At 42.2% G+C, this 27789-nt stretch overlaps 1 protein-coding gene across 1 annotated transcript; it reads right to left on the bottom strand.

Moving 5' to 3' along the window:
• On the bottom strand, positions 1-27789 carry IHO1 (interactor of HORMAD1 1). Its single transcript, XM_065408277.1, has 7 exons — positions 27734-27789; positions 18180-18354; positions 9973-10130; positions 7309-7357; positions 4876-4963; positions 2168-2271; positions 1-1329 (listed from the first exon to the last, which is right to left on the bottom strand). The coding sequence occupies exons 1-7, from the start codon at positions 27787-27789 to the stop codon at positions 1-3; spliced, it is 1959 nt and encodes a 652-aa protein (XP_065264349.1).

The following is a 27789-nucleotide window of genomic DNA, read 5'->3' as shown; positions in this document are numbered from 1 at the left end:
TCAATCAGAATAATCACTATCAAAAACTAAGGAGCAAAATGTTGTATTCTTATGCTGGGCAGGGGCGAAAGACAGACACGACTTATTAGAAGCCATGGTGCTTGGGAGACTGAACCAGCTCATCTGTTTTTCACCCTTGATGTCACTCTCCCTGGGAGAGCAATCCCAGAAACAGAGAGTCCCTTTGGTATTGCAAATATCCACTCTCCTCTTATTTTCCAATATTCCCTTTCTCTTGGCTGCAAGCCGCTCCGGGTTTTCATGGGAGTGGAGCACTGGCAAGGAGTTTTCTTTCTTCCTGTGTTGGGCCCTGCTTAGCTTTTGGTGGCTGGGAGCTGAAGACCCTGGGCCAGAGTTCCCTGAATGAAGCGTAACTGTATCTGTGGGAGAGTAATTTTTTCTGGAATCCTCCGACTCCATCCACCTGCTGGTCATTTTTTTCTTCAGACCACTGTCAGGACACTTGGAAAGGTCTCCTTTTTTCTTAGCAATGTACATTCTTTTCCTCACTGTTAATTTACTCCGGCAGGGTTTTTTGGACTTTTCTTTTTTTAGTCTGTTTCCTACAACTGTGATATGCATCATGTTGTCTGTGGCAAAGTCTATGTCTCTTTGTCCAGCCATATTGTTTTGTACAGGAGGTTGGCAAAGTTGGCTCTGATTTTGTTGTGAAGGAGTCACAGTTTTGATTCCCTTAGAGTCTTTCCCGATTACCGTCCTCAGTGGTGTGGCTTGAGGTATTTCTTGAGTAAGCAGCTGATGTTTCTTATGACTATCCCAAGAAACGTCAGTGTTGGAGCAGCAGGCACAAGGTGGATTGTTAGCAGAGAGTTGCTTTTCTAAAGCAGACTTCATCTCTTGAATAGTCATGTTTTCTTTGCCTTGTAAAACTGTAGTAGTGAGATTAACCTCCCTTCCAGCTACTGTGTTTAAATCAGTCCTGTTTGTATCATCTTTAGCTATGTGATTCTTCATATGGGAATCTCCATGTCTATTTGCCATTGTCATGGAGCGCAGCTGAGTCTGAAAGGAACTCGTTCTGCAAACCCTCGTGGTCTGATCGCACTGACAGCATGTTTTCTCCTGACTGATGAGATAGAGGTCCTGTAATATATCTGGAGAGGTCTGGGATGCGTTATCCTTTATGCAACTGGGAAATCTGGAAGTGGAAATGAATGTCTGCAGTTCAGCTAAGATGTTGGGGAATGGTAGGTGATTTAACTGTTCACATAGCTTCTGATGTTGCTTATTCTGCTGAGATGTTAGTAGTTCCAGACTCTCCTTCAGTAACTGTAAGTTGGATTTCACATCTAAAATCTCCATATCTTTCTGGGGAAAGTAGTCAGCAGAGTAGAAATTAGGCAATAAATACTGAAAACTCCAACAGTAACATTCAAACCAAAACCCCTTTAGTATCTTAGATGGTCCACTTAGCTTTCATATCAACCCAAGTATCAGCAGTCTGGATGTTTTGGTACAGAGCCATGTTTTCAAAAAGCAATATGGTGGTAACATTTCTTTGGGTGGGTGAATTTCTAATTCACTATGGTGTCTCCCTATCTTCATGAAGACAACATACCACTTCCTCCTGTGGCTTATTGTTTGCCACAAACATACACTGCGGGGCCCTTCTGGGAATCCAGCTCCATCTAGGCAGCTTAAAGTCTGACATTTCAATCTTGCACCTTTATGACAAGTCATATTTTGCTCCCTCTAAGTCCCTTGTTCTCTCCCTGAGGCCCTGTCTGACCTGATTTTCCATGAGAAGCACGCCCATCCCTCTTTATCGGAGACATACTGCACCAGCATTCTCCAAGCTGCCAGAAGCCAGGCCCTTCCAGAGCACAGCTCCCATAGCATTGGGAAATGGGGCCACCACCACGCTGATGGCACTCTGGGAGTGGTACCTGCTATCCTGGCGAACAAAAGATCATGATCAACACCCCAGTTTGGATCCCTGCAGGGCAGCGTAATGCACGATTACTAGACGGCAGAGTTAGCCTAGAATTAGCATTTCAATATACATATTTTCCTCTATTAGAATGGTAACTTTCATCTTCATAACCTATCATAGGAAGGCATAATCTAATATTTCATTAGTATTTTTTAAGAAACGGGAGAAATTCAGGACCCAGATTCCGCACAACAGATGAATTTTTGAACTTACAGCTGCAAGTCTCCTCTCCATCTCCAGTAATATCTGCTCAGTTTGGCTTTTGTCTGTTAGAGCATTCAGCACTGATTCATAGTGGGATTGAGCAGTCTCTTGCACTAAACAAGGAAATCAATAAAAACTGCATTTACTCTTTAATTTGTAAATATGAATAAAATAGTGCTTGATTCTTCCCCGCGGGGTTTGAATGAAATGCTTTGCTGTGCTACACAATCATAGTGACTGGCCAGCTGAAATCTTCTGGGTCACCAATCTAGGATATAAAGTAGTTTCCCCCACACCACAATAATTAGTCTTAACATAATCACCACTATTACTAATGCCTAATACATGCCAAAGCAAAGTAAGTGTGCAGATGAAAAATCCTATACAATCTTATACCAAAACTGGAGCACATGACTTATGAGGAGAGGCTGAGGGAACTGGGGTTATTTAGTCTGCAGAAGAGAAGAGTGAGGGAGGATTTGATAGCGGCCTTCAATTACCTGAAGGGGGGTTCCAAAGAGGGTGGAGCTCGGCTGTTCTCAGTGGTGGCAGATGACAGAACAAGGAGCAATGGTCTCAAGTTGCAGTGGGGAGGTCTAGGTTGGACATTAGGAAACACTATTTCACTAGGAGGGTGGTGAAGCACTGGAATGGGTTACCTAGGGAGGTGGTGGAATCTCCATCCGTAGAGGCTTTTAAGGTCAGGCTTGACAGAGCCCTGGCTGGGATGATTTAGTTGGTGTTGGTCCTGCTTTGAGCAGGGGGTTGGACTAGATGACCTCCTGAGGTCTCTTCCAACCTTGATATTCTATGATTAGCTTGTAGCCCCTAGTGTCTTTAGCCCATAGACCCAAAGGTTTTCTCTCTCACTTTTCCAAGGGTCATACTATAGTCACAGGCTACTGATTGGCTTTCTTGCTCTTTGCCTCTGCTTCTCCCATTGTTCTTGTCTGATCTCAGTTTCTGAGTGTTCTCACCCCCCCCCCCATCCTGTCAACACCCAGTGGAACCCTCTGCCCACCCGGTGCTAGTTTCTGGGCAGACTCTTGTAGGCCTTTGTTGAAAGTGTGGCCCCTTAGCTGTCTCTTACAGCTAACTTAACCGACGAGCTCGTACACACATCAGTTTGAACAATGTTTTAACTCAACCCATAACAAGGTTTCACCCAGTTCATGACAATATATTAAAGAAATTATGGATCTGTAGAGGGTTAGGTCAAGAATTAACAATCAACCAGAGATGGGGCAACTAGTTCCTTTGTTAAACAACAAGGAACTCAGAGGACTGTGCCAGTCTTCACCCTGTTTGTTTGTATGACATGTCCCTTTCCCTTGCTCTTTCTTTTGCTTTTGGGATGGGGACTGCGTTTTTCCTTTGTGTATGGAATGTGCACACCATGTGATGTACACTTTCATAATGTAAATAAATAATGTAAATCTTTCTAAAACCTTAGGTAAAACAGGTGTAGCATATTCTGCTGCTTTGCATTACTCTAGGACTACCAGAAAAACAGAAAGCATGGAAAGAATTTCTATACAAGAGGTACAGTGAGTGAGGCAAAGGCTCCTACAGAGCATTCCTATGTCATGGGCAGCTGGAGCCACTGAAAACATTAAGTTTTCAATGTAGTGGCAAGCTTTCTGGGCTGATTCTCATTTATACTAGGGCCCCTTCAGGGCTCCTTTATATTACCAAAGCAATGTAAAAGGATTTTAATGTAAACAAGAATCAAACCCACAGTTTTCCAGCTGTGCAAGCCAATGGACACTTCACTGTGTAAAGAATGAATTAGACTCTATCTCATTCACCTTTAGAGGGTCATAATGAATAAGACAGAGTGTCTTTCAGAACCCTGTCTTCCTTAATCCACTTTTTGCTACACAGTAAATGAAGCAGGGCTCCTACAAAGCCATGCTACACCCAATGCAAAATCTTTACTACACTTTAACTTTCTAGTATGTAACAAAGCTAGCCTCCCAGGCACACCCAGTGGAACACAGGCCTCTTTGGAACACTGTCAGGTTGTTTGTTATAAATACTGCTAGCATTAAAAACTACTGCATGATCACAAAGTGTGACTTTTCAAAGGCTCAGAGCTCAGCCAAATCGGACCAAATTTTCTCTGGAACATTTCAAAGCACTCTTCCTTATAAAGACTTTCTACTTCCAACCACTTCAGGGCTAGATATATTCAAATAGGGCTGTAAACATTTTTCTTATAATGGGGAAAGTATATTTTCATTTGCCTCACACTCAAAAATGACTACAATTTCCCCCTCAAACTTAAAAAAAAACCCAAAACTTCAAGCAGAGACTAGGCCTGGAAATTTTAATTCTGGTACATGAAAAGTTTGAGAAAGCTGTGAAAACCTGAAAATGGGTGCTCAGAATTAAATGTTCAGATAACCTTAATTATACGGGTCATTAGTGCTCCAAGTATTCTAATAACTATCATCATCTACACAGAGCCAAAGATGCGCATAGTGGTTATCTGTTGAAAAAAAACAACATTTCAGAACTCTGCTTGACACAGCAATAAACAACGTGCAGGGATGGCAAATATTGGTAAGGGAAAGATCATGAGTGTAGACAAACCCATGAGCTTATACGGTGTGAGAGTGCACTACTAGTCTTATCTCCCAGCTTGGAGAAAACACACTAACTTCGGCAGTTTGACAATGTCCTCTGCTATTAACAGAAATATAGCAAATGCTTACAGGTCTTAGAAACGGCTTCCAAGCCATCCAAAATGGATTTATTTCTTGAATCCAAACTTTCTTCAAACTTGTCCAAGCACGTTTGCAACTGCAAAAACCAAGACAAATAAGAAAATTCATAGTCTGTCATCTATTCACTTGCATTACAGTATTTGCAATAAATTGTGAAAACTGAATGGAATTGCATCAAAAAGGAGTATTTATTTATAGTTTAAAATAGTGTCATTCAAAAAGGCAAACATTGTATTAAACTAAAAATAAAATTAATGCACTACAATATTTCTAACCTCTTTATTTTGGACTTTGTAGCTAATTAATTCATTTAATTGTATTATCTATTGTTATGGTTCACTCAAATGTCATTTCATATGTAATCAGTGTGTGATTAATAGATTTAAATTGTAGGATTATAGGAGTATAAGTCTGACAAGTATTTATGAGTGATGAGTGTGTATGAGGTATATAAGTAAAGTAAGGCTGTAACGCAAGGCCTACAGGTTAAGACCTGTAAGATTTCATTTTAGCCAAACTAGGCCTCAAGCTTAATGAGACTTGACATGAGTGGATGTCGTAAGACTGACCCTATGCCAATAAAACCATAAGATTACTGTAAAAGATGTGCCAGTAGGTAATATTACAGGAAAATAAGCCACAATGTATCTGTTCGGACCGCAAGACACCTGACTGTAACATCACAGAAAATTTCGTTCTGACTGCAGGTTACCATGGGAACATGTTTACGTAAATGTTAATAAGAAAAAGGGGAATTAATAAACAACCTCTGAAAAGCAGGGTACCCCAAAATTCATGGGATGTGGAAGTCCCGATATGGAAAAAGAGGTTGGTGTCACGCTGTCTGGAGTGGCTCATGACCATGAGTGGCTACCTCAGGGCAAGCTGTCAAAAACAGGACAGACACCCCAAATGGATGATGTGTTCTATAATAAGATTTCACCAAGCCAGTACGAAATGTGAACTCCTGGATCACTCCAACAGTCTTACCTTGGAGTCACAGAGAGTCCCCTTAGACTTTCCAGTCTATCTCGCCACCCAAATTGGAGTTAGTGATAGTCTCTTATACCAAAAATCATAAATATTCCAGGTTATCCCCAGTCCCAAGAGACCAGTCACTCACTCAGGCCAAGTTGCATTCTAGATCTCACACCAGAGACAACACTGCCAGACAATTCTCTAGTAAGCTAACTATAGATTTATTAGCTAAGAAAAGGAAATGAGAGCTATTGAGAGGTTAAAGTAGGTAAAATATATGTACAGGTGAGTCACAGTGTACAATTCCAAATGGTGGCAGAGATATAAAACTTCCAATTTCCCAAAAGTCTTTTCAGAATACCCAGATTGTCTCTTAGGATCTCTGCTTTGCATCTGGTACCCTTCCCTGTAAGAGCCTACACAGTCTAGAGATGCAGGATCTTTCCCTGAATCCATAACTTATAGCTTCTTCTCACAGAAAACAAGCTGACAGGGTCACCACCCATGTGGCCTCTTTCTTTGGTTGGTGGAAAGACAGGAGTCCATTTAGAGTCTTTGATCTCTGATATTCATATACAATGACCACTAGCCTTCAAATGTGCACAATGTTCTTCCTTTGCATTACACAAGGCTTCTTTCTCATTTGATGGGTTATTTCATTACCAGGGTATATACAATAAAAACATTTGCTACTACATTATAACAGGATACATATAAATTAAAACAATGCATGTAATATCCAATAGTTTTTATGAAGTTTAAACACCAAATACATTCTTATACAATTAACAATCATTTTAATCTATACTAATATACAAGTGAATTGGCCTGGTGCTTTGGCATGAGCTGGCATCTGTTTACGTAAATGTTAATAATATGTAAATAGGAAAAAGGGGAACTAAGAGAACAACCTCTGGAAAGTGGGGAACCGCAAAATGTATGGGGTATGGAAGTACAGATAGATAAACGGAGGTTGGAACCCCCATGCATATGCACAAGGTGTTAGGCGTAGTCAGAACAACAAGCAGTTTCCTGGTAGGGAGAGGGTGGGAAGACTCCAAGAGAAGACCTCAGCAGGAACTACCCTTCTATCATGACCACCTGTTGAGCGATCCACCAGACTCTATAATAGCTCTGGGTATATGAATATGGCATTGGCTATTGCTTGGGCTCTCTCAGGTGGCGTAGATGGGTATGTGCATGTAACTTATTATACAAACAAGATTTTTTGCTTGTAATTGTGTTTGTGGTCACTGTATTCATTCTTTGTGTGCTCTTCAGAGTCTCCCAATCTAAGAGAATGTAAAGGGTAACTCACCCTATTGATCTGAAAACTGTAGTGTCACAGGAGCTAAGCTCATGCCCTAGGGACACTACAGGTTAATGCAGAACCACAATTCAATTTTAGATAAAGGCTACAGCTTGGAATTTGGATTTACTTACCCCCTGAACACTTTCTTTGACACTGGAAATAAAGGTGCTTAAAACTTCACTAAAATGGAAACAAAGAGAGCATAAAATAGGTATGCAAACAATACTGAAACAATTAGAAATGAGGAAAGGTTAGGGGGATCATGAGGCATGAAACATTGCAAGACATAATGTAGAATAAGAGACTTTGTCCTTCACCCCTTAAAATCACCTTACTTTCATTAGAAAAACCTCAGTGGCCTTACCTCTGACAAAGATTTTTTAAAAATCCTCCCACTCTTGCTTTAGCACTGGTACAACTCCAGAAATGCTAGCAATGGTGGGAACTGTAGACTTGCTATTAGCATTTTTACCAATATGTTGTCAGCTCAGAATAGGACTACACAAGATGATGGTGAAATGCCTGCAGATGGTCTACACTAGAGCAGCAACAGTGCTAAAGCAATTGTAGGACAATTTCAGAAAATCTTCAGTGTAGACAAGGCCAGTGTCAGGAAGAACTGTAACAGAGGGTAACAAAGGCCTTTCATCTGAACGACGGAATGTGTTTTCTGTAAATTAATCTACCTCTTTGATGTGTGCTAGCCAATCAGAATTCATATTCTTTTCATGATTGACCCATCAAGGGCAAAATGCAAAGACTGTTGCTAAGCAAAGAGCTACCCTGTCTCCCTTTCAGAGGATGCAGATCACTTTGGATTGATCATCTATGGACTCAAACTGCAGCATCCAAAAGGGCAGGGGAGGCAGAGTCTAATAACCTATGGGTAGGCAGGTGCACTGAAATATTTCTATTGCTAGGGAAAAGAGGAGGGCCCTTGCAATAGTCAAACTGGCGGGGATACAACTTGATACATTATCATATTTAACTTTACAATGGTGATGATTATTACTATAAAATTGTCTAATTCTTGGAGTGAGCTTTCCCCTTGCAATATATACACAACTCTACATCACTTGCTGAAGTCCCACTGGGGACATTACCCCTCCCTCTCCCTGCACTGAGAGGTTCAGCAAGGAGCTCACTCGGGTACTAGGTTGATAGGTGGGTGCTATGTTAAAACCTAAAATAGATTAGGTAGAATCTTTACAGGCCTTCCTTTTGTTTGCCTAGTTATTTCTCTTTCTAACAAAAGTGATCTAGAAATGTGATGAAAACATTGTTCCAAAATCGGTTCCCTTTGATAGCAAACTTCTCCTACTCCAATGAGAGGCTGAAGAGCTGATCGCATACAATACACTCCAGGAGCATAGTTACACTGATTGAAGGAAGGCTGGACTTCAGGGCACATTTTACTACCATGGACATGCTAGAATGATTTGAAAACCATGAATTGACAATGTTACTGTGGCCTTGATTTTGCCAAGTTCCTGAGTTTAAATAAGCCTGCAAGTCTATTGTGGGATCACTTCACTTTACAAATTACAACGCTTCTTTAAAAACACTTGGACAGATACTGTACTTACCAGAACATATTCTCTCCTCTGAGAGAGATAATTATACTTACCTGTAATTCAACTCACTGGCTGACTATAGCCAAGAAGGAACTGACTGGAAGGTTCTGGCGGCTGAGGTAGTGGCAGCGAGTACTGTGCAATTGGGCAATAAAGGGAAGGCTCATGCATTATCCACCACTACCACTGTTTCAGAGGATCCAAAAACTTTGAGCCAAGGGTGGCTTGCACTGGGCGCTGTGACCCAAGAGTAATAATGCTGTACAGATGGCAGCTTTTACAAAATATTTTCTTTGGAACTTATGGAAAACCAAAACTGATTCACAGAATAAACAAAACAGAATTCAGAACTTTGCCTAAACATTTAAAATTCAATATTTGCACATCCCTTTATTCACATATATACAATTCTTACTCTCACTTAATAGGAACTAGAATGTCAAATTTTATATTATCAGAGACCTTTAAAAATATCTCAGGAGAAAGTCAGTGACATACACAATCTGATTTGATTAAAGGCTTTCCTAGGACTCATTTTTCATATTTTCTCATTTTTTAATGAAATACACAGAGCTAGGAATTATTTCTCAGCCTTTGGAGAACTTGTCATTCTTCGCACTGGAGACTGAAGCCCTTACTTTGCTCAACAAAACCTGATAGGATTAGCATGTACCTGAGCATCCTTAGTATATGATAAAGAGCTTATTAGGAAATGAAGGTGGTCTCAGCAGAAAATACAGCTCTAATCATCTTGCATACAAAATAAAAATGATATAGGTGTAAATTTTTAAATATGTAATTATATTCCTATTCAGTTCAACACAAATGTCCGTAGCAATCTCCTTCTTTATTCTATATGTAAATGCTGATGTAGCGAGCCCTTTGATCTCTCACAACACAATCCTTTGAATTTAGAGAAATATGGGTTTTCATGGGGAATCTGCACAGAATAAAATCTGCTGATAAGATAAAGAAAGATGAAGGTAAATTCAGGTAAAATCTTTACAGTTCCTTATGGTTCATTGACAGAAGTGTTATATAAATCTACATTGTAAGTATAACACTCTCTCAGCCTGTGACGTCTTCCAATCAGAGAACATCTACAAACATAAATGACACCTTTCTGGCAGGAATGTGCAGCGTGGTCATATTACTGGTTGTTTTTGCTTTGAGAATGCCAGCTGCCTTCATAATCACAGTTTGCAATGGATTCTTGCATACCTGTCATGTTTGTCCTTTATTTTTTTCTTATTCACTTCAAACTGCTCTAAGACATTCTTGAGCTTTCCAACACCAAAATCAAATGAACCCTTTTCCTTTTCATCGCCACCAAACAACTGTGGTTTTGTCTGGTACTTCGTAAAAATACTGGGCTCGCTCTGTTGTGTGAAAAAGGAAAAAATGACAATATTTAAGGTACAAAAATATTCAGAACATTAATTAGAAAAAACATTCATGCACCAAGTTCTCTGCAGACCGTGGGGCACCACAGTGACTGGGTGTGACAGGTTGGATTGGACAGACAGATTAAGAATTTAATGAGATTCTTGGTCCACATGCAGTAGCTACATCAACTTCCTGCAGAAGGGAATGAAGGCTGGCTGTATTCCCATCAGACTAAAGCAGGTGAAACTTTACTTAGATTGTACTTTATAAAAAGAAAGCTTCCCGTATTTTGCTCCGTGTAGTGCGCTGTATTGGTTGCTGTTGCCAAACACACCAGATATGTCCAAGGAAATAACGTATGCTGAACGGCTGGACAGTAGAGGCTTGAAATGATGAAAGCACAGCAAGTTCAGGGGAGGAAAAGCAGTGAAAGAATTCAAGTTCTCACAGTGAGATATGCTATAAATTATTTAACTTAAATAGCCGATGCTGAGCTTCCCACTAAATGACAACATTCTGCTCGCATGTAAACATCATCAAAATATTCTAGCATCATACACTGGAAGCCAGTTTTTAATGCTTCAAATATGGGTTTGAGGACAAGATTTTTAATGTTTAATATTTAAGCAGCAAAAACCTCCTTCTCATCCTGCAAACTTTCCAAACACTATGCTGAGCAAAATGGAATCAACTTTCCCTTAAATTTTAAATTTAATCTGAATGCAAATCACACCAAATTGCCCTCTTTCATCTTGAAGAGAGAATTTCCTTTTCCATGTTGGATGAAAACCTGCTGCAGTCAATGGAGGGAGACTTTAGCAAACTGCAGAGGGGTCAGAAAGAGGCTAGAAGACTTTTCATTCTGTCTGCTATAGCCACGAACAGCTGGGTGGACCACCAAAATGGTTTTCTCCTGTCTATGTAGGACACCAGTGCTTGTCTAATGTCCAATATGTGTAGCTGTTGCTTGTCTCTATTTGCATGTAGTTTTGAGTAAAATACAGGTAAATACATTGATTGGTTGATGTGAAAACTTGAAGCTATTTTAGAGAGAAAACGCAGATAGGGCATAAGTATATCTCATCTTTACAGAAGACAGTGCACATGGTTCAGATGTTAGAGCACGCAGCTCAGTGACCCTTCTGGCTATGAAGAAAACCACCTTCCATGAAAGGTGTAGTAACGAGCATGTTGCTAAAGGCTCAAATGGTTCTCCCATAAATTGACAAGCCCAAGGGGAAAAGGGTTTCCTTATTTGAAGGTACACTTCTACCCTGATATAATGCGATCCGATAGAACACGAATTCGGATAGAACGCGGTAAAGCAGCGCTCCGGGGGGGAGGGGCTGCGCACTCCGGCGGATCAAAGCAAGTTCAATATAACACGGTTTCACCTATAACACGTACGATTTTTTGGCTCCCGAGGACAGCGTTATATCGGGGTAGAGGTGTACAACCTTTCCAGGCCCTTACAGAATCTGATTGTCATATTGTGATGGGATCCCTGAGATGCAACCTGAACTGTAGGACCACTGAGCCCTCCAAACCCTCCAGCCTGGACAATCCCTCACACTGTGATGCTAACGTCAAGCTACAAGCCTCTGGCATGCACTGCACTTACACAGCCATTCACAGGCAGGGACACACCCAACTGGCTTACATGAATGATCTCCCAGCCACTCATGAACCATCAACAGAGAGGCTCCAGCCAACCTCCCTTAGCTCCCAGCCTTGCACCCCAGAACTATCCCATCTTACACTGCTCAAGGCTCCCTTGGGCAGTGCAAGTTCATTAAGTAGTTCGCCACTCAATGTGGAATAGACACACACCAGCCTTTATAATCTGAACTGAGATCTCCCAAGCACTTCAACCAAAACCACACGATTTTAGGTAAAATATAAAACAGATTTATTAACTACAGAAAGATGGATTTGAAGTGATTATAAGTAGCAGGCATAGAGATTAGAGTTGGTTTCTTAAGAACCAGACTAAATTCTCACTTAGAGTAAACAAGATTTGAATCAAGCAGTGTCTCAACCTAACGAATGATACAAGCAGCTTACAGTTCCCCTATACACAGACTGAACCACCTTCCAGTCTGGGACCAATCTTCCCCAGTTCAAAGTCTTTCTTCCAGACATTCTTCCAGGTGTTGAGATGGGGGAGGGGAAGAGGACATGCGATGATATCACTGCCCCTCTTTTATACTTTCTTCTAGCTGCTACAAAGATCCTTGCTGTGACAGGGTGTACATGCCTTCTCTGAGAAGCCTCGGAGATAGTGGATTTTTTTTTTGATGGGCCATCAATCCACGTATAGCTGGTGATGGCTACTCCTTGTTGCAACTGAAAGGCTGGCTGTGGGCGTTCCCAACCTCACAACATATTTCAGTAACATATATAGCAATACTTCATAACTTCACAAACAATGGTAGTTCATGCAATCCAACAGGATATTAATGTGAAGCAGATTAAGACTTTTAAAATGATACCTCACAAGGTATACTTTGTACAAAACATAGAATCATTTGATAGTGGTGAACATGAGGGCTCCAGGTTGCTACTTTGAAGTACAGAGTGTCACACATCTCATTAGAAAAAAACAAAACCGTTATCCACACAAGGGTGGAAAGCTGATATTGCTGCCAGGTGAACCTTGCTGGAGGAAATTGCTAACCCTTGTGGTTTCAGGTGCAACAGATAGTCTAATATGCATTGGAGGGATAACTGCATCAGCGAGACTCCAGTTCGACAGCCAGATAGAGAACCACCTCCATTTGGACAGGTAGGCAGCCCTGGTGGAGGGCTTTCTGCTACTTAGCAAGACCTGGCAAACTTGCTCCGAGCAAGCCTCTCCCTGGGACTTAGCCATGGAGTTTGCAGGCCATTAAATGAAGGAATTGCAGGTTCAGGTGGAAAAGCAGACCATGGTTTTAGGAAATCAAATCTAGGTGCAAAAGGAGTGAAACTGGAGTTGCCACTGAGAGATCCAGAAGAGTGGAGAACCAGGGCTGGCAGGGCCACACTTATGCTAATAATATAACATGGGCATTATCCCGCTTGATCTTTTTTAGCACTCTGTTTAGGAGTGGGATTGGGGGAAAAGCATAATAAAGCTTTCTTGTCCAGGTAGCAGGAAGGCATCTGTGATAGAGCCTGGACTGTGGCCTTGCATGGCTGATGGCATTTTCTGTTGGACTTGTTTGGAAATAGGTCTATTTGGGGAGTCCCCCGCTGCTGGAAAATGCATCTGGCTACATCTGGGCAGAGAGACCACTCGTGGTGACTTGAAAATGATCTGCTAGCTTGTTCTGCACCCTTGGAAGGTAAGAGGCCTCAAGGTTGATCAAATGGGCTATGCAAAATTCCCACAGGTGAATTGCTTCCTGACAATGGCGGGATGAGTGAGCTCCTTCCTGCCTGTTGAGGTAAAATATTGCTGTAAGAACAAGCAGGTTTCTCCCTCTGATATAAGGTAGGAAAGCCTGATAGGCCAGATTAATCCTCTGAGCTCTCTGACGTTGAAATGAAGAGTGAGATCCCTCAAGGACCACAGGCCTTGAGTTCGGTGGGGCCCCCAGTGATCTCCCAACCCTAGAAATGATGTATCTGAGACCAGTGTCATTGAAGGCTGAGGGTGAAGGAAGGGAATGCCTGCACAGAACTGTGAGGGGGTTCAATCACCAACTCAATGAAATTAGAACCTGCAAAGCTACTGTGACCAGTGTCGAGATGATGGCGACGTGGCAAGTAAACTGAGGCCAGCCATGTCTGGAGGGGCCTGAGGTGCAGCCTTGTGTTTTGTACTACATATGTGCACGGCCATGTGCCCCAGGAGCTTCAGACAGCTTTGAGCTGTTGTGATAGACATCAAGATTCATCCTATCACGAGAGATTGAATAGATTGGAATCTTCTACAGTCCCTATAAACTCTATCCTCTGTACAGGGTAAAGTGTAGACTTGTCTGTGCTGATCAGCAGGCCTAGGTCTTTGAAGGTTGACTGGATGAGTTGAATGCTGGATATAACCTGAGCTTTGGACCAGCCCTTGACTAGCCAGTCGTGCAGGTAAGGGTAGACCTGCACTCCTACTCTTATCAGGAACGCTGCTACCATAGCCACACATTTTGTGAACCCCTGGGGAGCTGCAGACTGGCCGAACTGGTAATGTGAGTGCTTCATATGAACCTTAGAAACGTTCTGTGCCCTTAGTATATTGACACATGTTAATAGGCATCTCTTAAATCAAGGGCAGTGTACCAGTCTCCAGAATCCAGTGAGGGATTGATGGATGCCAGGACGACAATGCAAAACTATCTTTTTGAGATAATTGTTGAGCTAACGCAAGCTGAAAATAAGTCTGAGACTGCCCTTTGTTTTTGGGATTAGGAAATAACAGGAGTATAAAAATAAATACAAATAATAAATTAATGGAGATATCCTATCTCCTAGAACTGGAAGGGACCTTGAAAGGTCATCGAGTCCAGCCCCCTGCCTTCACTAGCAGGACCAAGTACTGATTCTGCGCTAGATCCCTAAGTGGCCCCCTCAAGGATTGAGCTCACAACCCTGGGTTTAGCAGGCCAATGCTCAAACCACCGAGCTATCCCTCCCTTGAGTCCTATAATCCATGGAGTTTAGCATCAGTCTGCTCCAAAAAGAGCGTGGATCCCTCATACAGCAGGTCCTGCACAGTTTGTTGGACCTCCTGTAGGAGCCCGGAGGACTGCAACGAGGAGCTCCTACGCATGGCCACTGCCGAAACCATGGACCTGGCAGGTGAGTCAGCTGCATCTAAAGCAGTTTGCAGCAATGCCCTCGCCACCGATTTCCCCTCATCCACAAGCGAGGAGAACTCCTGTCTAGCATCTTCTGGCAGCATGTCTTTCAATTTTAGCATGGAGTCCCATACCTTAAAATCACACCTGCCCAAAAGTGCATGCTGGTTGGCAATCTGGAGTTGCAACCCCCCCAGTGGAATAAACTTTTCTACCAAAGAGGTCTGGAGTTTTGTTGTTGTTGTTGAGTATTTTGATTTTGTGGTTGCGCCCTATCTTGCTCTAATTGGCGGCAGATAGTACCAGACACTGGGGCGAGGATGAGAGAAAGGAATTCATAACCCTGGGAGGGCACACAAAATTTGCACTCAGCCCTTTTAGAAGTGGGGCAAGCGATGCAGGGGTCTGCCATAATGGGGTCCATAATGGCCTCATTGACAGGTGTAGTCAATCTGAGGGAGACAAAATGCCCTCTGCTGAGGCTGCCTCATCAGGGGACGAGGAAGAGAAGGCCAGCACTGGCTGGGCTTGCTCTTCCTCCATCTCTTGGGAGACACAGGACCCAATCTCTCCCTTGGAGGAAGACTACTCTCCTTCTGCTGACCACAAAGGTGCTGTTCCAAATGGTGCCAGTGACTAGTGCCAAGGTGGAGAAGCATGCAGAGTGGTGAGCTTCACAGGTTTCCCCTGTAACGGTATTGAAGGGCAAGCTGTCAGAGGTACATGGGCTGGCACAGCTAGTTCCCCCACACCTGGCAGCACTTATAGTGCCGACTCTTGAACTGCCAGTGATACCGGCACCCACAGGGCTAGGAGATCTCAGGCGCTGCAAATGCCTCCAGCGTGAGCAATAATGATCTGGAAAAATGGGTAAACAGTGAGGTGGCAAAATTTGCAGATGATACAGTATCCCCGTACAGAAGATAGAGTTTATAGGATGATACAAAAATTCTCCAGATAGTTAGGTCCAAAGCAGATTGTGAAGAGCTACAAAAGGATCTCTCAAAACTGAGTGACTGAGCAACAAAATGGCAGGTGAGTTTATAGGGGCTGTGTTCCTTTCAGAGTCAAGATTCCAATCTATTCAATCTCTCTGACAGACATCAAGATTCATCCTATCACAACACTATCACAACGTTGATAAATGCAAAGTAATGTACATTGGAAAACATAATCCCAACTATCCATATAAAATGATGGGGTCTAAATTAGCTGTTACCACTCAAGAGAGAGATCTTGGAGTCATTGTGGCTAGTTCTCTGAAAACATCCACTCAATGTGCAGTGGTGTCAAAAAAAGTGAACAGAATGTTGGGAATCATTAAGAAAGGGATAGATAATAAGACAGAAAATATCATATTGCCTCTATATAAATCTTTGGTACGCTCATATCTTGAATACTGCATGCAGATGTGGTCGCTCCATCTCAAAAAAGACATATTGGAATTGGAAAAGGTTCAGAAAAGGGCAACAAAAAAGATTAGGGGTATGGAACTGCTTCCGTATGAGGAGTGATTAATAAGACTGGGACTTTTCATCTTTGAAAAGAGATGACTAAGGGGGTATACAATAGAAGCCTATAAAATCATGACTGGTGTGGAGAAAGTAAATAAGGGAGTGTTATTTACTCCTTCTCATAACACAAGAACTAGGAGTCACTCAATGAAATTAACAGGCAGCAGGTTTAAAACAAACAAAAGGAAGTATTTCTTCACACAACACACAGTCAACCTGTGGAACTCTTTGCCAGAGGATGTTGTGAACGCCAAGACTATAACAGGGTTAAAAAAAGAACTGGATAAATTCATGGAGGATAGGTCCATCAATGGCTATTAGCCAGGATGGGCAGGGATGGTGTCCCTAGCCCAGGGGTGGGCAAACTTTTTGGCCCAAGGGCCACATCTGGGTATGGAAATTGTATGGCAGGTCATGAATGCTCACAAAATTGGGGGTAGGGGTGCAGGAGGGCATGAGCGACAGGGAATAGGTCACTTGGTGATTCCCTGTTCATTCCCCCTGGGGCACTTGGCATGGGCCACTGTTGGCAGACAGGACACTGGGCTGGATGGACCTTTGGTCAGACCCAGTCTGGCCATTCTTATATACCTGCCTAGGTTCCACTGTCAACGGTGCCAGCTTCTGTGGTGCCAAAGCAAAGAAGTGCTTTGACTAAGATTGCACTCTACTTTTAACCCCATGCCTAGCAGACTTAGATACTGGGGCTCTCCCCCTCTCGGCAGTCTGTTTCTTATGCCTCTTCTTAGGCGCTCTGGATGGTGAGTGGTGTTGGGATTCAGGCACAGTAGGAGGCGCACTCCTTACTGATCCTGCAGCACTTGGTGCTGAGTCTCACCAACCTGGCTCAGATGGAGGTCACAAGGCCACCTCCATGAGTAGAAACTTTAGCCTAGCTTCACGATCTTTCTTTGTGTGAGACTTAAAGTCCCTGCAAGTTTGGCAATGCTTCCCTATAGGAGCTTCCCCAAGGCACTTTAAGCAACTTGAGTGGGGGTCGCCCACGGGCATAGCCTTATTGCAGGAAATTCAGGGCTTGAAGCCCTGTGACCAAGACATCCCTCGGCACTAGGAATCGACTGAAACCCTCAGATGGGGTAACACCTAACTAACTATACTGAAACACTGATACCTGTAATAACACAGTTCCAGCATCTTCCAGTTGCCAGATGCTGGGACTGGACAACAGGAGATGGATCAATTGATAATTGCCCTGTTCTGTTCATTCTCTTTGAAGCATCTGGGATGGGCCACCGTTGGAAGACAGGATACTGGGCTAAATAGACATTGGTCTGACCCATATGGCCATTCTTATGTTCTTACTAAACTATTTACAATAAAATACATGAGTACACCGTCTATTGAGAGCACTTGAAAGGAAGATGAACAGTTGCAGTTCCCCCTCACTTCCGCCTTACCACCCAGGGACTGTCATGGGTGGTAAGGAGGAACTGAAGGGGCTCGGGGTCAGCTGTGCCCTTTATACTGGTGCCACTGATGCATGGCAGCAAAGGGTGTTCAAGCTGCCCTGACAGGTACCACTGATGGGAAAATTTCCAGCGACTGTGTATGTTCACACCAAGAGTGGAATGCACATGTGCAATCACTTGAACAAGAAACTATACAAACATTTAGGATGATATGAGCCCTACCCTGAAGAGCTTACAGTCTTTTGAATTAATTTTGAATTGTTAATACTTCCCCACAGGTAGTACAATGCTAGCTGAGAAATTCCAAGAGTCACACTCACATCCTCAGAGTTCTGCTGGGAGTTTTTTTGTTGTCTTGACTGTGCACTGCATTCCAGGGGCACTGGTGCTGACTGTGAGTTCTCTGGACAGAACTGGGAACCAAAGAGGAACTGAGAGTCACTGAGGCTGGAGTAATCACTAGGAGCACTGCTCCGACTGGATGATTTATTAGTCCTGAAATAATGTAGAGCAGAAAGGGAATGAACCTCAAGCAAAAATCATGACTAAGTAATGAAACAGCAAAGTATTTCAGATAATACTGTAAGTCAGTTAACCTTCAAACTTTGTGTTACAGAAAGGAAGGAAGGATGGTTCTGTGGTTAGGGCACTTGCATGGGACTTGAGAGACCCAAGTACAATTTCCTGCCCTGCCACAGACTTCCTTTGTGACCCTGGGCAAGTCATTTAGCCTCTCTGTGCCTTGATTGTGTTTCATCTGTAAAATGGAAATAACAGTAATTCTCTATCTCATAAGAGTGTTGCAAGAATAAATACATAACAAAAATGGGAGGCAGAGTCTATGGTAATGATACCATACGTAAATCGAGATTAGCATGCATAAGAACAACACTGTACTGTATGGCTCTCCAACATTTTCATTCTGCAGTCCACTTCAGAAAATAGCCACTCATGGTAACACACCTGTTCTACCAACCACCCAATCCTGCATTGTTGGTTATTAAACACATCCTAATGGACTACCGTCAGTCAGGGGCCTACAAACCAGTTTGAGAGTCACTCTCTTGTTTCCTGCTAAAAGCTGACAAACATTAATTGTTTACATTTACCCTGAATGAAGGATGGCTCTTATGCCCACCAGCTTCACAGAGACTTTACCCAACACCCAGCATAACAAAAGCATAATTCCATAGTCCCACACATTCTCCAGAAAACCTCATTCAGCCTCAAGTTGTGGACACTGATGCTATAAAGGTGCCACATAAGTACCTGGACAGATAGACTTTTCCACACCTCCCTTTCCTTGGTCTTGCAATGGGGACACCCTTTTAAGGGGAATCCCTGAGGCAACCACTGGTTAGGGAAACTGTCAGTGAGGTTTCAACAGAAGCATCTTGCCAGGGAGTGGGAAGGAGCTGCTAAGAACACAAGGCTGGCATGAAGGGACAGGGCCTCCACACAGATGAAATTGGCCTCTTGTTGTTCTGCTATGGGAATTACAAGGTTTGAAGGTGGTTCCTGCAGGCTGCTTCCATGGGGAGCGACAGACCCTGTTCTACATTTCTGATGGAAAAATTTAAGAAAAATCTCCACAAGGAGAATCTTGAAATTTCCTTCTCCTTTCCTCACTCCTTTAGATTTTCCTACAGGCAAGGCGAGGTAGGTGGGGGACAAGTGGGCTATTTCAGACAGCATTAAATATTGCATAGTCAGGGCCAAAATTCCACTATAGCTAGTCCCAAGCCTGGTTGAAAGAGGAGGAGTGTTGGAAGCCGGCTGTAAAACTTTGCCAAAGAAACCTATAAAATGAGTTCTTTATGCACCCTTTATGAAAACTAGGGCATTCTTCAGAAACACAGTCTAGCATCCTCATCTGAGCGTGACTGCATCTTTCTGGACAGATGCAGTCAAAGAAGAAAGTCCAGAAAATAGGCATATAGGGACATTAACTGGAGAACGTGCAGAACTGGCTTAGATGTTGATGAAAAGGAAAATGTAGATTGCCTGCATCCAAGAATCCAAATGGAAGGTAGCAAAGGCAAGAGATAAAGAGAAGGCTATAAACTACTATACTATGGTACTTGGAATAAGAGAAATTGTGTTGGTCTAGTTTTACGCAAAGTGATGTGGGAATGTGTAGTGGTTGTGGATAAGGCAAGTGACAGGATAATTTTGGTGAAAATGGCCCCCTAAATATTATATGTGCATAAGAATCCCAAGTGGGATATAGTGAACGAGAAAAAGAGGATTTCTGGGGAGAAATGGACACTGTTGTACAGAATGTGAGAAAGAAAGAATCATAATTGGAGCCAACCTCAATGGTCACATGAGGAAAGATGATAAATACTTCCAGATAAACCAAGCTGAGCTGAAGAACATCAAAAACTGAAGGGTCATACCAGTGGAAAGTTATGCAACTCAACATAGAATGCTGGTTCTTGACTATGGATACATATTCTACATAGGAAGAAAACAGTCCAAAGCAGTAGAGAAAACCTAGTGGCAAAAGCATAATGAAGTTAGCAAGGAGATTACAACAGAATTGTTGCAGAAAAACTCTTTAGAATGATTAAGAGAAGTTACAAATCAATGACAGAATCATACTGCAAGCAAAATTCAAGAATGCGCAATGAACCTGCTTGGTAAAAAATAAAAAAAATAAAAACAGAGCCTTTTCCTCCAGTGAGATCTGGTGGTGGAATGAGAAAGTACGAGAGGCTGTGAAGGAAAAGACAGTGTTTTAAACTTCGGCACTCAACAGTCCAACAGCAATATTTTCAAGACTGTAAAAAAACCCCATAAAGCTAGAGGTGGAAGCCACTAAGGCTAAAGCTACAGAAGGCTTTATGCCTCTCTTAAAATGAAGGACGATAAAGAAATAGACAGACTGGCAAAGACCCATGATAATAGAACTAATGACATTGATCTCACCAAAGTCACTAAAGATTAAAGTGGAAATATATTAATCAATGAGATCCAGATTAAGGAAAGATGGAGAAATTATTCTGAAAGATTTATGAATGAAGGGAATCCAAGAGAACCATGTTGTAGGATAAAACCAAACCAGGGTCTGGTGGCACCTGTTCTAGAGGTTGCAGAAGCATTGAGCAATATGAAAAATAAAAAAAACTCTTGGCCTTGATGGCATACCAGCAGAAGTATGAAAGTGCCTGGGCAAGTAGGCATGAATATATTGACACAACTGTTTAATTTCATCATGAGGACTGAGAAGATGCCTGATACCTGGAAAAAGAATACATTAGTACCAATCTTTAAGAGAAAAGGAGGCATAGAAAAAGACTGTGGTAACTACCGCGACATTAAACTCATGAGCCACGTGATGAAGATATGAGATAAAGTTATTGATAAGAGTAAGAGACTACGAAGAGAAGTAAAGGTCAGTGACAATCAGTTTGTATTTGTGACAGACAAGTCAATAATGGATGCAATCTTTGCATTCAGATAGCTTGTACACAAATATAAATAACATTTTTAAATCTGTTCATCAAAGTTGAGAAGGCTTATGACCACGTTCTGAGAGCAGTCATCTGGTTTTATATGGGAAGGAAAGTGATCGCTGAAGACTATGTCAAACTTGTCCAGGACATATTTGAGGGTGTTGCTACCACAGTTAAAAGAACAGGAGTCCTTGGGGCACCTTAGAGACTAACAAATTTATTTGAGCATAAGCTTTCGTGGGCTATACGAAAGCTTATGCTCAAATAAATTTGTTAGTCTCTAAGGTGCCCCAAGGACTCCTGTTCTTTTTGCGGATACAGACTAGCACGGCTGCTACTCTGAAACTTACCACAGTTAGAAGCCAATGCAGAGAAACTGAACAGTTTCTAGTAAGAGTCGGAATATGGCAAGGGTCAGCACTAAGCCCCTTTTTGTTCACATGCTCAATACACTTACAGAAAACATCCAGAGAGTGGCACCCTGGTGCAGGCTTTTTGCAGATGATGTAGTGCTCATGGGGGATAGCAGAGAGGAAGTGAAGAAGATTTAAGATTTAAAGAGATGAAGGTGTGTGCTTGAAGGAAATGGCATGAAAATCATCAGAAATAAAACGGCAGATTCAAATGATACCTTGCAGGACGACAAAGAGACTAAGTCTGGGGGCCATGCACTACCAAAGATACAGAAGTTCAGGTACCTAGGTTTGATAGGGCAGAATAGTGGTGAACTCGATGACTAAAATATAAGCAGAACAGGAAAGGTATGGCCTAAATGGAGAGAAGTGAGTGGTGTGATCTGCAACAGGTATTCTCCTATCAACTTGAGAAGTGAGATCTACAAGAGAATTAGGCTCCGAATGCTGGGCACCGAGGAAGAGACAGGAGCAGATTTTGAATACAATGGAAATGGAAATGTTAAGACTGATGCTTGGAGCTATAAGGATGGATGATGTTGGGAACAAATCAATTAAGGGAAGTGTTAAGGTGGCACCAATTATAGAAAAGCTGATGGAATCCAGGCTTAGATGGCTTGGGCATGTGAGAAGGAGATTGGAAGAATATATAGGAAACTGGGTGTTACAATTAGAAATGGAGGGCAAGAGAAGCTTTGGAAAACCCAAAACTAGATGGATGGATGTTATACAAAAGGATTTGATTTGTTGAGGAGTTTCTGAGGATTAGTTGCTTCAAGACAGACTGGAATGGAGAAGGACTAGGTGACTAAGGCTAGAAGAAGAAGAGTAGTCATTTCTTCAGCCTGATACTGTTCCTGTGCAAAATGACAGGCCTGTAATTACCCAGGTCTTCCCATTTACCCTTTATAAATATTGGCACAACATTAGCTTTCTTTCAGTCATCTGGAACTTCCCCAGTGTTCCCAGATTTATTGAAAAACAACATTAACAGCCCCAAGAGATCCTCAGCCAGCTCTTTGAAAATTCTCAGATGCAAGTTATCTGGACCTGCTGATTTAAAAAAGTCTAACTTTTAGTAGCTGCTGTTTAACATCCTCCTGAAATACTAGTGGAATGGACACCATCTGCTCAAGAAACTCCCTGCTATAGCATGGGAACAAATCTATACAGACACACCCCTAGAGCCCCAACCAGGGGTATTCTATCTGCTACCCAAGCTCCATAAATCTGGAAATCCTGGACATCCCATCATCTCAGGCATTGGCACACTTACAGTAGGATTATCTGGCTATTTGGACTCTCTCTTCAGACCCTACGCTATCTTCAAGACACTACCGACTTCCTGAGGAAACTACAATGCATTGGTGATCTTCCTGAAAACACCATCCTGGCCACCATGGATGTAGAAGCTCTTTACACCAATATTCCACACGAGGATGGACTACAAGCTGTCAGGAACAGTATCCCTGATGAGGCCACGGCACACCTGGGTGGCTGAGCTTTGTGACTTTGTCCTCACCCACAAAACCATTTCAGATTTGGGAACAACTTATACCTTCAAGGCAGCGGCACTACTATGGGTCCCCGCATGGCCCAACAGTATGCCAACATTTTTATTGCTGACTTAGAACAACGCTTCCTCAGCTCTCGTCCCCTAGCGCCCCTCCTCTACTTGCGCTACACTGATGACATCTTCATCATATGGACCCACAGGAAGGAGGCCCTTGAAGAATTTCACCTGGATTTCAACAATTTCCACACAAGAGATCCACTTCCTGGACACTACCGTGCAAATAAGTGATGGTCACAAACACCATCCTATACCGGAAACCTACTGACCGCTATACTTACCTACATGCCTCCAGCTTTCATCCAGACCACATCACACGATCCATTGTCTACAGCCAAGCTTTAAAATACAACCACATTTGCTCCAATCCCTCAGACAAAGACAAACACCTACAAGATCTTTATCAAGCATTCTTAAAACTACAATACCCACCTGGGGAAGTCAGGAAACAGATTGATAGAGCGAGACGGGTATCCAGAAATCACCTACTACAGGACAGGCCCAACAAGGAAAATAACAGAACACCACTGGCCATCACGTACAGCCCCCAGCTAAAACCTCTCCAGCACATCATCAACGATCTACAAGACCTTCGGAGGCAGGCCAGTCCTCGCTTTTAGACAACTCCTTAACCTGAAGTAAATACTCTCCTGCAACTACACACCACACCACAGAAACACTAACCCAGAAACCAATCCCTGTTACAAACCCTGTTGCCTACTCTGTCCCCATATCTACTCTAGCACCACCATCATAGGACCCAACCACATCAGCCACACCATCAGGGGCTCATTCACCTGCAGATCTACTAATGTGATATATGCCATCATGTGCCAGCAATGCCCCTCTGCCATGTACATTGGCCAAACCAGACAGTCTCTACATAAAAGTATAAATGGACACAAATCAGGAATGGTAACACAGAAGCCAGTAGAACACTTCAATCTCCCTGGACAGTCAATAACAGATTTAAGAGTAGCCATCCTTCAACAAAAAAACTTCAAAAAGAGACTTCAAAGAGAAACTGCAGAGCTACAATTCATTTGCAAACTCCCTTTGTGGTTGCCGGGGGGGAGGGATAGCTCAGTGGTTTGAGCACAGGCCTGCTAAACCCAGGGTTGTGAGTTCAATCCTTAAGGGGGCCACTTGGGGATCTGGAGCAAAATCAGTACTTGGTCCTGCTAGTGAAGGCAGGGGGCTAGACTCAATGACCTTTCAAGGTCCCTTCCAGTTCTAGGAGATAGGATATCTCCATTAATTTATTATTTTTTAACACCATTAATTTGGGCTTGAATAGGGACTGGGAGTGGCTGGCTCACTAGAAAAGCAATTTTCCCTCTCTTGGTATTTACACCTCATCATCAATTATTGGGAATGGACCACATCCACCCTGACTGAATTGGCCTTGTCAACACTGGCTCTCTACTTGTAAAGTAACTCCCTTCTCTTCATGTGCCAGTATATTTATGCCTGTATCTGTAATTTTCACTCCATGCATCTGAAGAAGTGGGGTTTTTTATGCATGAAAGCTTATGCCCAAATACATCTGTTAGTCTTTCAGGTGCCACCGGACTCCTCGTTGTTTTTGTGGATACAGACTAACACGATTACCCCTTCTGATAATGGAATGGAAAGTTCATCATTATCATATGATGATATGATTATATCATCTGGCTTTTCTCAAATACAGAGCAGAAGTATTTATTGAATACTTCTGCCTCATTAACAATTCTACCAATTCCATCTAGTAATGGATTAATTCATTTTGTTCCTAATATATTTAAACTCTTATGGTCCTTAACTTTGCTGACCACTGATTTTTAACTTGTAAGAAATTGAGAAGGAAAGCAAAAGGATACAATTCAGAGCTTCCAATTTCTACTAACTTCCCTTTTCTTCCATTTGTGTGTGTATATACGATGTTTTCACTTCCCTCTAAGCCAGGTTGGTTTTTTTAAAACCAGCATAGCCTTTCTTGACTGTGGATTTTTGGGCATCGAGTAAAATATTCTTAAATGATTCTCAATTATCATTCACATTTTTCTGTTCAAGTTCTCTCTCCCAGCTGCTCTGGCTCATAATTGTTTTCAGCTTTGTAAAAACTGGCTCTTCAAGAGCACCCAGTATATATTTTATTTGTTTAGGCTTTACTCTGCTTGCATACAATAAATGTAACGAGCAATGTTTAATCTATAATGAAAGAGGTTCCAGGACTCAAGCAACTAGGTGCCAGGGCTCAAGCAATTTATTTTCATAACTCATGTGGCAAGCCCAGATTAGGTGACCAGATGTCCCGATTTTATAGAGACAGTCCCTATTTTTGGGTCTTTTTCTTATATAGGCTCCTATTACCCCGCACACCCGTCCCGATTTTTCACATTTGCTGTCTTGTCACCCTAAGCCCAGAGGTGCCAGGGCAATGAACTGCTGAGCTCAGAGGTGCTGGGGCTGAGCCCTGGCAAAAATTAATCATTGGTATCAAGTCATGATCATTTGCATCAAAGCAACCACTAATTTTTAGTTCTGCAATCGATTCCTCTTTATCTGTCAAGATGAGGTATACTGTAGAGTTCCCCTGTGTTGGATGCAATACTTTTTGCATTAAGAAATTGTCATGTATTAATTTTAGAAATTCCCAGGATATTTTAGTACTGGTGACATGAAACCTTCAGCACATCACTCAGATTAGAAGCCTTTATACATAGGCTTTTTCTTAGTCTTCATTAATTACAGAGGCCTTTGTACTTAATTCCAACAAAATTAATGAACATTTGAAGGCATTCTATGCCAACTCAATATGCTCCATTAAAATGGAAAATGGATTGAGTAAGCCATTCAGCATCAAGACAGGTGTAAGGCAGGGGTGTGTCCTGACTCGTTTTTTGTTTATGCCAGTCATTGACTATGGATTAAAATGATGCGACAGTGATACATATGGCCTAAAATGGAACAATTCAACGCTATTTGATCTAGACTTAGCTGACGACATCGCTCATATCAATGAAGATGCCAACGGACTACAAAAATGCACAAATCAAGTAAAAGAAGTAATGGAGAAGATAGGTTTGAGATACAATGCAAAGAAATGTAAAGTCGTGTTAATGGGGACTATAGGGAGAGAAATAAAAATTGAAGAAGAGAAACTGGAGAAGGTGGACAATTTTACATATCTTGGAAATACCATTAGCCATGATGGTACCAATTCCGAGGAAATAAGAAGAAGAATCGGGAAGGCAAACACTGCATTTGGAAGACTCAAAAACATCTCCCTGAAGACAAAACTGAAGGTATGCAAAGCAACTGTTATCGCCATCACAACATATAAATAAATAATAAATTAATGGAGATATCCTATCTCCTAGAACTGGAAGGGACCTTGAAAGGTCATTGAGTCCAGCCCCCTGCCTTCACTAGCAGGACCAAGTACTGATTTTGCCCCAGCTCCTGAAGTGGCCCCCCTCAAGGATTGAACTCACAAGCCTGGGTTCAGCAGGCCAATGCTCAAACCACTGAGCTATCCCTCCCCGCAAGCAGTGAGACATGGCAACTTACCAAGAAAGGGACGCAAAAGCTGAACGCATTTCATCACAAATGTCTGAGAAGAATATTGGGAATAACATAGAGAGATAGGAAGACGAATGAAGAAGTCAGAAAAATGACTGGACAAGGCACCCACTCACAAATAATCTATAAAAGAAGACATCAGTGGCTGGGGCATGTGCTGAGAAAAAGAATGCTTACCAAATACTGCCCTGGAATGGAAGCAAGAAAACACATGAAGAAAGAGAGGAAGACTGCGAATGCCATGGAAACGAACAGTTCCGAATGACATCAAGCACCTCCACATGAAATGGGACGATTTGGAGAGAAGGGCAGATGACAGGCAAGGATGGCTCATGTGGGTAGCCCAATGAGCAGCAAAGCACGGAATGGACTAAGGTTGTACTTAATATGCCTTAAGGTGTAAATAGCACAGAGGAAATCACAGATGAGACACACAAAGCCTCCAATAATTTTATCTGGCAGTAAAACATTTTCTTATGTGTTTTAATGTTTTCTCAAGTAAAATTAGAACACAGTATCAGATCAGTGCTACTGTAAGCACAGCTATTTTAGACTTTTTCATGGAGATCCTCAAATTCAATACCTGAAGTCTAAGTTGTACTAGTGCATCACACAAAACAACAGTCATATCAGCTCCTTAACTGGAGACCTGCTAATGACCTCAGGAATAAACACGCCAGGAAAATTAGGATGTCAGCAGACAATGTTTCCGGTTTATTTGACTTAGTTCTGCAAAGGGCAATTTAAATAACTTTTACTGCAAATTAATGGGAGCAGCTACTCAATCTTTTAGCTAAATACAGCCAGTAGGCTATCATGATTATTTGAACATTATAAACATAATAACAAAACCCAAAACCACTTACCTTGTGGCTGTGGGAGTACTGAACATCTCTTTGATATTCCAGACATTAAAATTCAT

This window comes from Emys orbicularis, chromosome 7, assembly GCF_028017835.1.
Source record: "Emys orbicularis isolate rEmyOrb1 chromosome 7, rEmyOrb1.hap1, whole genome shotgun sequence".
Lineage (NCBI taxonomy): Eukaryota > Metazoa > Chordata > Testudines > Emydidae > Emys > Emys orbicularis.
The sequence above is the reverse complement of the archived record's forward strand: the minus strand, read 5'-3'. Positions and strand labels throughout refer to the sequence as shown.

What these genes read in the sequence shown, in the direction of transcription:
- IHO1 (XM_065408277.1), bottom strand. Translation starts at nt 27,789, where the DNA reads ATGAATTTTAATGTCTGGAATATCAAAGAGATGTTCAGTACTCCCACA. An exon ending in TCAAAGAAAGTGTTCAGGGG is followed by an intron (nt 4,964 to 7,308) that starts GTAAGTAAATCC and finishes TGGTTTTTGCAG; the next exon opens with TTGCAAACGTGCTTGGACAA. An exon ending in TGGAGAGGAGACTTGCAGCT is followed by an intron (nt 1,330 to 2,167) that starts GTAAGTTCAAAA and finishes TACTTTCCCCAG; the next exon opens with AAAGATATGGAGATTTTAGA.